This window comes from Schistocerca piceifrons, chromosome 3 (assembly GCF_021461385.2).
Source record: "Schistocerca piceifrons isolate TAMUIC-IGC-003096 chromosome 3, iqSchPice1.1, whole genome shotgun sequence".
Classification (NCBI taxonomy): domain Eukaryota; kingdom Metazoa; phylum Arthropoda; class Insecta; order Orthoptera; family Acrididae; genus Schistocerca; species Schistocerca piceifrons.
In genome coordinates, this window is record NC_060140.1 from 552,580,713 (window position 1) to 552,595,685 (window position 14,973).

A 14,973-nucleotide genomic window follows, 5' to 3' on the forward strand; every position below is an offset into this window, starting at 1 on the left:
CAGTAGGTACTGGGAGATGAATAAGCTTGCACAGGATAGAGTAGCATGGTGAGCCGCATCAAACCAGTCTCTGGACTGAAGACAACAACAACATGAACAACATTCATACATGGCTTTTTTCGGTTTGTTAATGTTTGTGCTTTAATAAAATTTGTATTGCCACTGTGAGATCTGCATATAGCATATGACATTGATTCACGTACTATATAACTAGTATGCAACATAGAAGATGATAGAATGACAGAAGAAGATATTTTGTAAAAGATAAACAGATGAGTCAGAGAAAAGCATGCAATACAGACACTGAAACCATTGAAGTAAAACTGCGAGAGCATTGGGGTCCTGGGTTAGCCAATTTCATGTTAAACAAAGTTCCTGTGATCCCCTGAGGGTACTACTGTTACAATGTTTCTATTTCAAATTCTTAATTTTCATTTGCTTAAATTTTTATCATTAATTCTTTGGTTAGCCATAGTTATATCACATCACATTTCAGTACTTTGATCACACATTGCTTGTAACATTATCTAGACTTTCTTCTCTTTCTACTATTAAAATTTTTAAAAAATATTGTACCACAACATATTACTAGCAACACTGACAACAAATTTATTTTCCCACAATCCAACTTCATTTCTCAAAACAGTTTTAAAAATAGAATTTTTACAATAACTTGTTATAGAAATAGTCTTAGTACCATAGTAGCTTGAAATCATGACATCACAGCTGTTAATTTCCCTGCAAACATTGTCTGTATATAGTTCTGCTGTTAGTTCAGCTCTGCTTTTGATGAGTTTCTTTTATCCACTAAATCTGTAAATATACTTTAAGGATTTGCTACAGTTTACTGTCATTGCATCTCTTCCATTTTAGCTGAAATTATTCTGAATATTTCCTCCCGTTCCAGTTTCTTGTCTATTTTTGAATCGTCTAAGTTTTCTCGTCTAATTTTTCACTGACATCAAGTTGATTAATGTGTGACAGCCCCAACCTCCCACCCCCACTTCCGGTCATTTCTCCTGTTATTTTCGTGATTATTGATACAATTAGACAGTATAAAATGAAACCAAAAGGTGTAAATGTAAACCTTGTACTCATCTTCAGTGTTGCAGGACTACACTATTTAAAAAAAAGTTCTGTCCTTTTAAATGGCCTTCATTCATTTATTAACTCTTGAAGATACTACTATAAACACATTTCAAATCTGGATACAATAATTTCACTGTCTTTTTCTGCAGAATTTAATATGCACCCACTACGATTTGTTCCTGAAAACACATTGTCTACAACAAAGGATCCTGGACTGAGTCCATAGGTCTAATGGGACCCTGTTCTGCTTATTAACCAAATATTGTTACATAACTAACAAACTGAAGTTCATATAAAGTTCTGTCAGAGAAAGTTTGCCTTGCATAGAATTATTAAAGTTAGTTGCAGCAGAAGGAACCTAGTTCAATTTTTGTTAACACTGCTAGTTATGTAATGTTTATAATTATAACAGTACTCATCCTTTTGTTCAATGCTGCTGCTGTTGTTGTTGTTCTTCTTCTTCTATAATTTGATGATGATATGATGTTGCTGAGAAGTTACCTGCATCTTGTAAGTGTTTAATGATAATGTGCTAATTTTCTTCTTTAACCCTAGGACTCACTCTGGGGTCATAGGTGACCCCAATCATCTTTACTATGGATAAAATAATATTTCTATTTCTTGTAAAAATCCAGAATTTTATGACTTTTACCACACAGTATTGTAGTTCTCTCACAAAAATTTTTAGAGCGCTTGACGCAACATTTAAATCAATAATTAACAAAAACTACTGTTGGGGTCAATTATGACCCCAGATAGATTATATGTAACATTCATAGAATGTATAGATTATCAACTATCAATCTCTTTCTTAGGTATTTTGAGTTGGTAACACTGAATTCAGGTGTCATTCAGGTGTTACTCAGAACTAACCTCAAACTGGAAGTTCGTTTGTATGTTTGTTGTTGCAGTGTAATTTCAGCATGGGTAGAATACGTTTTGCTTCTGGCTATAGTGTAGAACAAGCTATATAAGACTTATTTTGTAGCAGTAGTGATTCAGAAGGTAGTGACGCCAAAGATGATGGAACAGAGACACAGGTAGACCAAAGTGATGCAATTTGTTTACATGAATTAGAAGAAAATGATATTCTTGCTGAAAATGATGACAGTGGAGAAGATGAAAGTGCAGTACTGGTAAGCAGGGGTTGGGATATTGCATGGAGTACAAAAGAACCATCAATTCATAGATTTCCAATCCGCAACATACAACGATTTTCAGCAGGTATTCCTAGTACAATTAGTGTTAGCTCAGCTGTTGACTGTTTCAGGCAGTTTATTACTAATGAGTTGCTGGATATAATAGTTCAGTTCACAAATCAATGAGGAAATGAATTGAAAGTGTCTGGAAAATCAGTTGACTGGCGTGATACAGAGTTTCTTTCATTTTTAGGCTTGCTGATTCTGTATGGCGTACAGAAGAGCCGGGGGAAACCTATTGACGAATTTTGGGACTCTGAATATGGCACTCCTCTATTCCGTGCTACTATGTTGAGGAAGCGATATCAGGACATTCTGCGTTCACTTCGTTTTGACGACCGCATCACAAGACTTGAAAGGAAAGAGAGGACTGGAAATAAGGCTTAAGCTGTACAGGAAATATTTGATTTGTTTGCCGTGCAATGTCAAACATCATTTATACCTTCCAGCAACATTACTGTTGATGAACATCTTTGCGTATACAGAGGTCAGTGCAGTTTTAAGGTCTACATTCCTTCAAAGCCAGGAAAGTATGGCATTAAGATATGGTGCGCAGTAGACTGTGAACATGGTTATCTGACAAATCTTCAAATGTACACTGGAAGGAGTGGTGATGTGAGAGAAGTGAATCAAGGCAAGAGAGTGGTCTTAGATTTAGTGCGTCATCTGGCTGGCATTGGTAGGAATATTACCACTGACAATTTTTTCAAGAGCTATGACCTTGGCCAAGAATTGTTGAAAATGAAGTTGACACTTGTAGGTACTCTACGTTCTACAAGAAAAGTCCCAAAAGAGTTTTTGCCTTCGAAAACTAGGGAAGAATGCACTACCAGATTTGCATACAGTCGTAAAACCCTATTAGTTTCGTATGTTCCAAAAAGAAATAAGGCTGTGCTACTCCTGTCAACACAACATCAATCATTTGAAGTGCCCAAAGAAAACAGCTTGAAACGAAAACCAGAAGTAGTGTTGTATTACAACTCAACAAAATGAGCTCTTACTATTCTGTGAAAAAGGGTACAAAACGTTGGCCATTAGCAGTATTTTATGATCTTGTCAATCTAGCTGCACTCAGTGCCTACAGACTCTTCTGTGTTGCTGTTGAAAAAACAGAAAGACGTCTTTTTCTAATGAAGTTGGCCAAAGAAATGGCAAAGCCCCAAGTGGAACGTCGTTTGAGTTTACCACAAGCAAGGAACAAGGATATTATTAGCAGTATCAAATGGTGTGGATTTGATGATCTGTTAGACAATGGGCATCCAGACGTAATACCCGACAATCAGAAGAGAAAGCAAGGCAGATGCTCCATTTGCCCCCGATCAAAGGACACAAAATACAGTTGAACATGCAAAAAGTGTAACAAATTCGTTTGCAAGGAACACTCTGAAAAAGTTACTACTTGCAAAATATGTGCAGATGACTATGGTACGGATTCCAGTTAGAATTATGTTTCCTGTTGAGTTGTTCATCACGTTTTCTGTAAATTTGAAGCCATTGTAAAACATTTATGAGTGAAACAAATTATGACTTAGAGTAATATTGTAACTTCTGATATGTAATTTAATTCTACTATGTACATACCTGTTTAAAAAGCTGTGAAATGTGTCTAAACAATAAATAAAATGTAAACAAACAGTATTAAATGACAGTATGTTGTTCTCTGAATGATTAGTACACACAGTCAATTATATATTGATTGGGGTCATGTATGACCCCAGATGGAGTACTAGGGAAATTTTAGCAGAGTGAGTCCTAGGGTTAAACTGTCCCCAATAATGCTGATTAGCTATGCTCTCAAAAAATTGTAAACAAGTATTACTGTTACTTCTTCAAGAGGAAACATCAGGTAAATTAATTTCCATCTGTATTCACTTTTAAGTAATCACAAAATAACGTTTCCACATTTCTTGATACATTGACAGTATATCTGACTTAGGTACAATGGAGACATGTTACATTTCAATAACCCTCTTCGACAGCACAACACCGACTATCTACTACTGTTCACAGCAGTGTAAACATAAACCAAAGGTATATTTATATTGACACATCAGAGTATGATTCACACCAATAAATTTATAGAGATATAAATACATTTTCTTGAGTTCAATAGTGAGATTTGAAACATTTTAATATAAAGGATAGTAAATTTCATGGCAAAAATTATGGGCTTCCAGACATGAATATTAATCAGTAGTCTCACATTGAAAAAACATGCATTGCTAAAACTTTGAAAGGTAGTAATCACAGAGGATGTATCATGATGCACGGTTAATTTGTGTCTGTATTGCCAACTAAAATACCCCAAGATTACATAGGTATAGTCCCTTTATAAAGTGCAGTGAAGTAAGGACAATTAATTCAGGCACAGAACTAAAGCTATTTAATTTAGCTAACTATTTTTCTCTGTGCATTTCATTAACTATTTCATGAAACATTTTCTTCATTTCTTTTTAGAGTCTCTTGGATCTCCACAAAATTGCCACAGCTCATGATGATGCTAATCTTTGTGACTTCTTGGAGACAGAATTCTTACAAGAACAAGTGGATTCTATTAAAGATATTGCAGATAAGCTCACAAATATTTGCCGTGTAGGCGAAGGTTTAGGAATTTTTGTATTTGATAGAGAATTACATTAAGATTTAAAATTATCGATCTTCACTTGGTACTGCTTTACATTTGTGCATCATAGTATCTAGTCAGTTCTCATAAATTTCAAGCCATAAAGCTGTTCTACTGCTGCACATTATACTTGTCCTCATTTCTGAGGGCTATTGAAGTGTTTGTCAACAGCCACAAATGTTATTGGTATTTTACTTTGTAGTTTTAAGTAAGGCAATTGTACAATTATGTAAAAACTGTTATTTTATTGAACAGATTACTATTTATGTACAAAGATTTTTTTATCTTTTATAGATTTTTAAAATTTTATATTTTTATGTTTATATCCTTATATTCCTGTCACAGAACATATATTGTTTTTTAAACCTAAGGCAGTTAATTTGGGTTCATAATCACATTCCTCAGACCTGAATACACACAGTTTGCTAATCATATTGAGTGGGCATGTGTAAAATTTAAGTACCACAATGCACAGTTATAATAAACATGCTGATTCTCTGAAGAAACAATCCAATATCTATCTGTGATGTTTTTGGTCTATCTAATTGAACTTCTTGTGTGATCTCAACAAATTAAATACTTTCTCATTTTCATTATGCTCTTCTGTGAATGCATTGATGAAAATGACGGCAGCCATTTGTATATCTCCCTCAAAATACTTCTTAAAAAGGTTTGTATCAATATTTGAATTATACTTGAATATAATTACATTCCTTCCTGGATTTTCCGTTGCTTGTTGTAAAAAGTTTTTCTTATTTTTATTATTATTTTTTTAGTCTTAATACAGAACTATCACATTGTTGCCCTGCATTTAGTTTTCCCTCAGAATTTCATGGCATGAACACAATGTCTTCATAAACTGTAAATGGTGCCTACTTCTCAAAGCATCATGCCACTGTTCCTTGTGTTGTTTGCGTGTTCACTATCTGCCAGACCAATAAGTGACAACTAGCTAATACAAATAGCTCTTTTTCCTGAAGCACAATTTCACCTTGTTCATCAAAAGGAACCTGCACCAGCCTTACTATGAACACAGTGATTACGACTTGATTTGGCATTCAGTGAAGTTTGAGTCGTGCTTTTATGCTTCTGTCCTTAGTAGAACAAATCAGATGTTGCTTCTGTCAGTTTCACTTCCACTTATTTTTCTAGTTTAATATGCTCCTTCAGAGAGTCAGCGTGTGCGCGCCCACACATGAAGTGCTTGATTTGTGCCACTATGCCGGAGCAGTATATGAAAAAATAAGCATTAAAATAACAGTTTAAGACATCTAAATTTAAGAAAAAAAGGAACCCCCGAAGGTCACAGTACTTTATATACATGTATGATGACGTTTATTTGGCTTAATGTGACCATAGCATTTTTATACAAGAGACTCAATATGACTGTCAAACTATATGTACTCAAGTCTGAACATTATTCCCAACCAAAATTAATTACCTGATGAATAAAGAAAATATGTTGTGTAACTGGAATAAAATAATGTAGAAATACCTTCTTAGATCACTAGAAAAATTTTGCTGTGATGATTTTGTTGCAATTAATGAATATTGTTATGTGTGTAACTGAAATGCAGTATTATTGTGTTGTTAAATTATTTTAGCAACATTCATTTTAGCTCTAGGGCCGAACATTTAATTTGGAAAACTAAAGAAACAAGAAATCATATGACCTAAAAATTCTTATTCACATTGCAATAGCTTTAATTTTGTAGTATTTATTTTAATAGACTGGTTTCTTGCTAGATTTATGGTATTTTCATATGTAATATAATAGCAAACAGTCTCCAGTTATATTCAGGTTTTGTATTCTTCTTAATGCAAAATAACTTCATCATTTATAATTGCAAAACCACCACTCTGTGCAGTGAGCCAGTTTGTGAAAACCAAGTTACCTTCTGTCAGTCACATAACCTCCACATACAAGAATGTATCTTTAATAGTGTTGTCGGCAAGAGTTCACACAGTATGCCATTAAGTGAATAATATTAAACTAGAAGTTTTGAGTTCAGCAATAATTGCATAAACTGATAATGAATTCTTATCATTACTTCAATATTTCTACCATGGTTTCTTTTGTCTGTGGGAATTTAGCTGTAAATGTGCCATAATGAAGAGCTTCATTATATTTATAATGCTATTTATTTTCATTATTTAATAGTCCCATGATATTACTGGTGAAATTGACTGATTCTTGAGTAATAGCAGCTAAATGAAATACATTTTTGCTTTTCTTTTAGTTTGTGTTGTGGAGATAATATTCATTACAAAGCATGTTGAAACTGAGTACAGCTTTCTCTTTAAGAATTATGTGTGTGTTTGATACTTAATGTTTAGAATAAGATTTTTAATTACTTCCTTTTATCACCATCTGACAGTGTTTTTTGCTTGTAAATGTAACTACTGTAATGTTTTGTGCATTCAAGACATCTCAAAGTTACGAAGCTTCCTATTTACAGATATGAACTGTGATATGACGTGTATTGTTGAGGTGCTTGATTTGCAGAGTCTGTATAAATAAGAGTCTGTAAAGGTATGGCTAAGATTTTATTGAGATGTATTATTTTAGATACTGTAATAATCTAGTCATTTAACTGTGATATTAATAAAATAACAATCAGTGTTTAGAAATGCTGATCCTTTCATCTGGCATTTGAGAAAAGATAAAGAAACAAATAAATAAATAATAAATGTTGAGGTGCAACTTATCTTTCAGTAAACATGACTTTTCATATACTCATTAGGGAGCAGGCAGTGTTTCAGTGTATTTGTCGACAAAGAAAAAAGTGTATACTTTAGATGAAACAAGAGAATGAGTACAGATGTGATACAATACAACAAGAGTTCACACTTTCAATCAAAGTTGGTAACTGGTCCTTTTTACCTTCCTCAGCTGCCTTTGCTACACCCCTGTCCTTTCTCATATTTGATCGGAAGCTGTTCTTGGTTCTGAGAGTTGCAAATACCTGCAGAGCTATTTGTTGTCTCCATTTACTGAAAAATATGCTTAATGGATATCAGATGAGAGGGTTCATTTCTTCACCTGGATGGTACATTCCTCCATATTCAATGCTATAAGCAAATACAAGTGACAAAACTGAATTATATGTTGCTGATGGACTGTATTTTTTAAATAACAAGCTGCTACATCACAGTATTTTCATTTTTATATGTACATGTTAAATAAAATACATGTGATTCAGTACCATTGAATATATAATCACTGAGGTGTGTGTGTGTGTGTGTGTGTGTGTGTGTGTGTGTGTGTGAGCGAGCATCCATTTTATCATATACAATCATATAGGAGTTTTCATGTTACATTATATGAGATTGTAATTATACAGTAAATTAATTACATAGGCCTACTGTGGTAAAACATATATAAATATATATCTCACGCATCGTATAGTAAATAATAACAAAACAAACAATAATTAATTATTTATAGTGAATACTATTTCATTTGTTTTTCAGATATGACTTATCATTATCATTGACCACTAGTAGAGAATAACAGAACAAACAGTAATTAATTAGTTATAGTGTGTACAGGCAGACTATTTTCATACATTTGTTCAAATATGAATTATCATTATCATTGACCACTATGTCACTATGTTCTGAAAATCCATGTACTCTGTAATGCTGTTCTCTTAATAACATTTTTTTAAGCTCATTTTTAAAAATGTAAAACTTTTCTATCTTTTTGATGCTCAAGGTAAGAGCACTAAAAAGGATTTTGGGGTGATATATTGCACTTTTGTGATATTGGGCTGTTTTGTGTGTTTCTCTGTGGAAATCATTCCTGTGTCTTGTTGGGTAGTCATGGCACTCACTATTTAAAGAAGAAAATTGGGTGAGAGATTTGAAAAAGCAGATACTTTTGTAGATATATAAAGATGGAAGCGACATTATTTGAAATTCTTAGAAAATAACCCTGCAGGGCTCGCTTGGTGCAGCCCCTTTCATTATTCTTAATGCTCGTTTTTGAATAATGAATGACCGCTTTGCCAGACTTGAAATACCCCAAAATAAGACACCATACCACAATAGACTATGCATAAGAGCATAATAAGCACATATTATTGTTTTTTCACTGCAGCAGTTTTTCAGCATTCTGAGTATATAGCAGCATTTACTTAGCTTTTTATTGTGCATTTCAATATGTTTATCCCACTTTGGATTCTTGTCTAACCAGATACCTAAAAATTTTGTGTTTGAAGTTTGTAAAATCTTCTGTTCACCAAGTTTCAAGACTATATTGGGCTTTACTTGATTCGATACATGACTGAAATTCATCCATACTGTTTTTTTCTCATTTACAAATAAACAGTTATCTCTAAACCATTTTCCTGCTTCTTCTTTTGTATTTCTACTTTTTGTTGCAAGTCAGTCTCATTTCGAGCTTTAATAAAAAGACTTGTATTGTCTGCATACAATACAGCATTAGCTAGTGTTCAACAGTTTGGTAGGTCATTTATGAAAATCAAGACCAAGAGGGGTCCCAGCACAGAACCTTGTGACACTCCATTACTAACTTTCTTATATTCTGAAAAGTAAGAGGTTCCTTCGTGAACTATTTCTACTTTCTGGTATCTGTCTGACAGGTATGATCGAAACCAGCTGTGAACAGTACCACATACACAATAGCAATATAGTTTCTCAAGCAATAATTCATTATCAATAGCATCAAATGCCTTTGATAAATCTAAAAACACCCCACAGTTTACTTCGTTATGATCTATAAAGATCAGGAGAAGTTTTAGGAAATTATATACAGCTGTTTCAGTTGACCTATTTTTTCTGAAGCCATTTTGCTCACTGTTTAATATTCTACTTGTGTTCAGGAAAGCGGAGAGTCTTTCATGCATTATTCTTTCAATAACTTTTGAGAAACAGGATATCAGGGATATGGGTCTGAAGTTTTTTACACCATGAGGATCACCATTTTTATATAATGGTTTTATTATTGACAGCTTTAGTTCTTTAGGGAAAGTGCAAGTGCTGAAAGAGGCATTAATTATATCTACAAGGGGACGAGCAATATTTATACTGTGTTTAAGTACTTTATCTGGAATGCCATCAGTGCCACAAGACAATTTATTTTTTAGTTTGTTGATTGCATTCTGTACTTCTTGTACACTTACAGGGTATAAGAACATAGTTTTAGAATTTGTGGAGATGTTATGTTTAATTTTTGTTTGACTTTGGGTTTTTATGAGCCTTTGTACAATACTTGCATAATGAAGGTTGAATATATTGGCAATATGTAAAGGATCACTTATAGTTTTGTCTTCACTTTTAATAACAAAGCTGCTGTCTCTTACTTTACTTCTGCCTACAGTTGTATTTATCACATTCCAAACTGATTTCATTTTCTTGTTACCCTTGCTTCTACTGATATGAGTCATTAGGTAAATTTTTGCTGCATGAATGACTTTCCTGTACAATTTTCTGTAACAGGTGACATACTGTTTCAGAGCTGGATTTAGACTGGCTGATTTACGTAGCTTTCTAAGTCGCTCTCCATATTTCCATATCCCCTGTGTTACCCAAGTATTAGGCTAGATTTTTATTTTAATTTTCTTAAGAGGGAATGCAATTTCATAGTCATTCTCTTAAAAAGGTAGAGAGACAGAACAAATTAATGTTTAATTACAAAAAGTGCTGAGGGCAGGAAACTTCAAGGATTGAGAGAGTGTGGGACATTATTTCAGTTGTCACAATGTAGAGTCTAATTTACAAAGCACTTAGTAGTATGAGCTTACTTATCAGTATGCTGTTGCACCCACTCTGGTCTGAATGCATGCACCGATTCAGTTGGGGAGGGTGTTAAAGCTCTTGTAGCCTCTCCTGAGGCAAGCTTACCCACAATTGCTGTGGTGGAAGAGGACATAGAATGTTGCATTGTGTCCAGTACTTGTTCTCAGATCCCAGGCAAAGATGTGATGGAACTAAAATATGCTTGTTGCACAATATGGCGAGCCTCAAATATTAGCGATTGACAATATGGACGAATGTGGTCGACTGGAAATTTATGGTGAATATTCCTGCCCTCATGTTCACATTCAGTCCATCAGGCCAGTGACACTCCCAAATTCCCACAAATCTGCATATTGCATGATCTTACAAGCCGACCATATTGAGATTCACAATAGGATGCTTTTCAACTCTTGTCAGATGCTGATAATGCACATGCAAGTAAGCCACATTTCTGTGCCTATCACAAAAATCACACAACATTTCACACTGTTCATGCTCCTTCTATACCTTACCATTAGTAACAATGCTAAAGGCGAACAACATTAATGCACTCTGGTGCACATTTCACCTCTCTCAGAGAGTAGCGATGGTAAGAGTTTGCCAGTGATGTGTATGTGTTCGAAGTAAATTTCACTCCAGGGTTTCACATGAATCCTGAGGAAATTTGTTATTCTGTTCATGTAAGTCTGCAATAAGTCGGTTGGTTCAGTTTGTTGGGTGCAGAAATGGAACACAGCTTTCACATTTGGAATGGGGTATTTCATCTCATTTCTTCACATTTGCTCATATTACTTCGTTTTTAAATTTTGATCATCACAAGAGTCTGGTTTCAAATGAAAAGTTGAGGAGTTTCGAAAGCAACATTTATTTCAACTTAACAAATGATATTCCAAAAACAGAAGAGCGTATTGTTAGTGAAACATTTTTAAAAAGTTCAGTACTAAATCATGCCTTACTCCTGATACACACACACATACATCTGATCTACCTCCACTTCTTCATTCTCATGAAGTGCATTCGTGAAAACATGCCATTTTCATTTGTTAGGGGGAGAAAAGAGCGCACCTTGGTGTATACCGGTATATGATCGTGAAATTTGAATGTTGTTGAAAACCTAATTTGCTCTACAACAAATGATGCTCCAAATGAAGTCATTTGAAAGGGTACCAGAGACCTGGAGGCAAACTATCCTGCTGCTCTGTCACCACTGCATTGTTGCTCTTGCACCTGATAGCAGGCCATCTGAAACCTGAATGTGTAGAAAAGGTTGCTGCTCTGTAAACACCTCGGATGATGTCACAGGTTTTGTCTGTACGAATACATTTTTAAAGTTCTCAATAAAGGTGGGTGGTTGCCACAGATTCTTTCCATTTAAGAGAAAGGTTAAAGCATTCAAGGTTGTCAGCAGTGTCAGGTTCTGAAGAACATTTTCCTGTCACTAACTGCAATGCAGAATGTTGTTTTCGACTACAAAGTGTGTGGGAATCAATGCCCCAGGGAAAGGCCTGGTTTCATTGACACCCTTTATACCTCCCCTGCTGCCTTTTCATACTGATTGAGTCATTATGTCTGATACGTTCTGAGATTTCAACGCTGGGTGTCACGGTTCTGACCCCCTCACAGAGGTGTTAATAGGAGGGGTGAAATATGGGTAAGAGGGGGTGTGAAGATCTTCTGTCCATGTGACATGTCCATCATGGCATTGGGCTGAACTTTGGTGCCAGTGTGACATCATTAATCCCCTCCCTTACTCATCACATGAACTTCTGGGCTGTGACCTTTCTTTTGCAAGTGTCGACACCTTGCTATTTGAAGCATCATGGAACCAGAAGGTGACATTGCAGGGTGTCATGATTTTGCACCAGTACAGAGAAAGGTTGTACACATCATTGAGCCTAATTTCAAACTTAAGCATCACAGTGGGTGGCAGTTACTGGGTCCTGAAAAACTGATTCTTTAATTCTGTTCCACAGTCTAGATTTGGTGCTCAGAAGTGGAAATAATGATTGGCCAGGATGTGGTTGGGTAGGAGGATTGGGAAAGAGACTGAAGAACATTGGGAAAGGTAGTTCTTCATGGCCACAAGGCTGTGGACATAAGGGATGTTGGTGTACAAGGAAGTTACATTTACTCATTGATAATGGGGCAGGAACTGTTGAGAGGTAGTGAAGGAAGCGAGCAGTGTCTTGAGTGTAGGATGGAAGGTTATGAGTATTAGCTTGGGAGTATTGGTCAACAAAAGCAGAAGTCTGTCCTATGGGAGCATTGTACCCAGCCACAAAGGGTAAGGAGACCTGTAGCATTGGGTTTGGGGAGTGGGTAACAGATAAGAGTTCAGGGAGTTGGTAATGTGAGGAGGGAGATGGATCTAGGTTTTGGGATGGACCTAAGGCCATAAGGAGCTGTTGTCAGTGGGGTGCATGGTGAAGAAATGTTTCCATTACAGACGACTAGTGAAGGAAAGGCGATCCCTTACAAGTCCAGCATGGTTGAACTTACACTTTGGGCTAAAGGTGAAACGTTTAGTAAGTACTGAGACTTCTGCAAAGGTCAGTTTTGGCTGAAAGGTTGACAACAGCATTGTGGGATGGGTGTTCAGCAGAATGGTCAACAAAATTTTTGTGAATGAAGAAGGTGAAGTAAGTCAGCAGGATGTGGTCAGGGAGCTATAGGGGGTTGTTCGGGAGCGGAGGGGAGAGGAGAGGGGTCAGAGGTAGCTTCATGGCTACAAGTAAGACAGGATTGTTGAAAGACAAGAGCTTCTAGTAATGACAGCATTCAGGAAGTCATGGTCACAGTAAAAAGATTTTGCGAAAGAAGTAGATGCCTGTCAGGTATGGTCTGGGATTTGATTGTATTATTATAAAGAACCAGACAGGTTGAAGAGTAAAAGGTTGGGGTTCATGGAGTAGGGTGGTGCCAGCATGAGATAATAGTTTTAAGATGTTGACTGCCATTAGGTGGTATACCATGTGACAGACAAGATCTCAGAAAGAGGATTTGTGCTTGAAGTTTTGAGAGGGCATAGAGTTTCCATAATTGGCAAAGGTAGAATAAGCAGGGATTCATGGCTGGATGGTCAAAAGACAAAAGGAGTGATTAAAATGTAGTTAAAAAGATCGAAAATAGGAAGGGAAAACATGACAGAAGTGTTATACTGGAAATAAATGGTAGGTATTATATAGAGAGCTATGTAGGACATTAGAAGGAAGGTCAGAATTTTTTTTTAAGGTATGAATTAGCAGGTGCACTCAAATATGTTTGATTGTGAACTGACACATCTGGCAGTAAGAAATGCATGATTGTAAATAAGTATGCTCAATCGCACTATACGATCATAAATAAATAGACGTGACTGAGTAAGGCACAGTTCACACTGCAGTGACATGATATGTAATAAGGTACACAGAAGCACTCTGCATCTGCAGAGCATACTGGAAGGATTTAGTATGTTCACAGTGTGACAACAGTGATAAAACATGGATTTTACAACATGGGTCTGTCTATAATATTGTCTGGTGCAACACGAAGTGCTGGTCGCTCCATGAAACTTCTTGTATGATACACGGGGAGGGAAATGTCAAGTGCATAAGATTATGCACCTCAAAAAAGTTTTATGTAGCTGAAGTAAAGCTACATCCATCTCTCTATTTAGTTTCTAAGTAAAATTTGTATTTTTCATGTAAAAACTTGAAAACCACTATTTTTGGATTCACACATTCTCTGCTATACTGTCTTCCTCATTAAATTTTCAGGAAACTATTTGGTAAAAATAAATAAAAAGAAAATAAAAATCTGCATCTTATAGTCTGACATCACAACTTTGTAATGAACCAGTTTATTTTCATTATTGCCCATAATTATTGTGATACTTCAAAGTAAAATACTGCATATATTTTGAAAAGTTTTCAGTGCATAATACAGTCACTGACCAATTCACACTTGGTGCATTTTAGATCATACAATTGCCGAGTACAAAATATAGCTAACATATTAAAATTGCTTTAATGGTAGAAAAAGAATGATATCTCATTCCAGTATCAAGAAAATATGAGACAGAGTGGAGCTTGACTGTAAAGAGGTTGGCAACTGTGCGCTGTACGTGAGGCTATTGCTGTCTCCTTTGGCCTGCTATGTGGAGTAATATGCGATATGTGGTATGTGGTTTATTCATCTCATTACATACAATTTTCAAATCATTGAGACATGTCAAGGCTTACAAAAGAAACTTTTTTCACTTTTTTAAGAGAAATACAAAAGTTTACATTATATTTTACATCGCTAGGTTACAGCTACACA

At 35.4% G+C, this 14,973-nt stretch overlaps 1 protein-coding gene across 2 annotated transcripts in view; it reads left to right on the forward strand.

The window, feature by feature from the left end:
- The window catches only part of LOC124789921 (soma ferritin), a 68,525-nt gene extending 53,785 nt beyond the window's left edge, over nt 1-14,740 (forward strand). The window contains exons 3-4 of one of the 2 annotated variants that reach the window (XR_007016188.1): nt 4,746-7,444; nt 14,713-14,740. Coding sequence is in view for 1 of the 2 variants with exons in the window: in XM_047257441.1 (XP_047113397.1) it covers nt 4,746-4,928 (183 nt within the window). In the remaining variant the exon portion in view is untranslated. Of the gene's footprint in view, nt 1-4,745; nt 10,156-14,712 lie in introns of those variants that run through there. The other variant, XM_047257441.1, reaches the window with a different exon arrangement.
- Nucleotides 14,741-14,973: the final 233 nt, after the last annotated feature.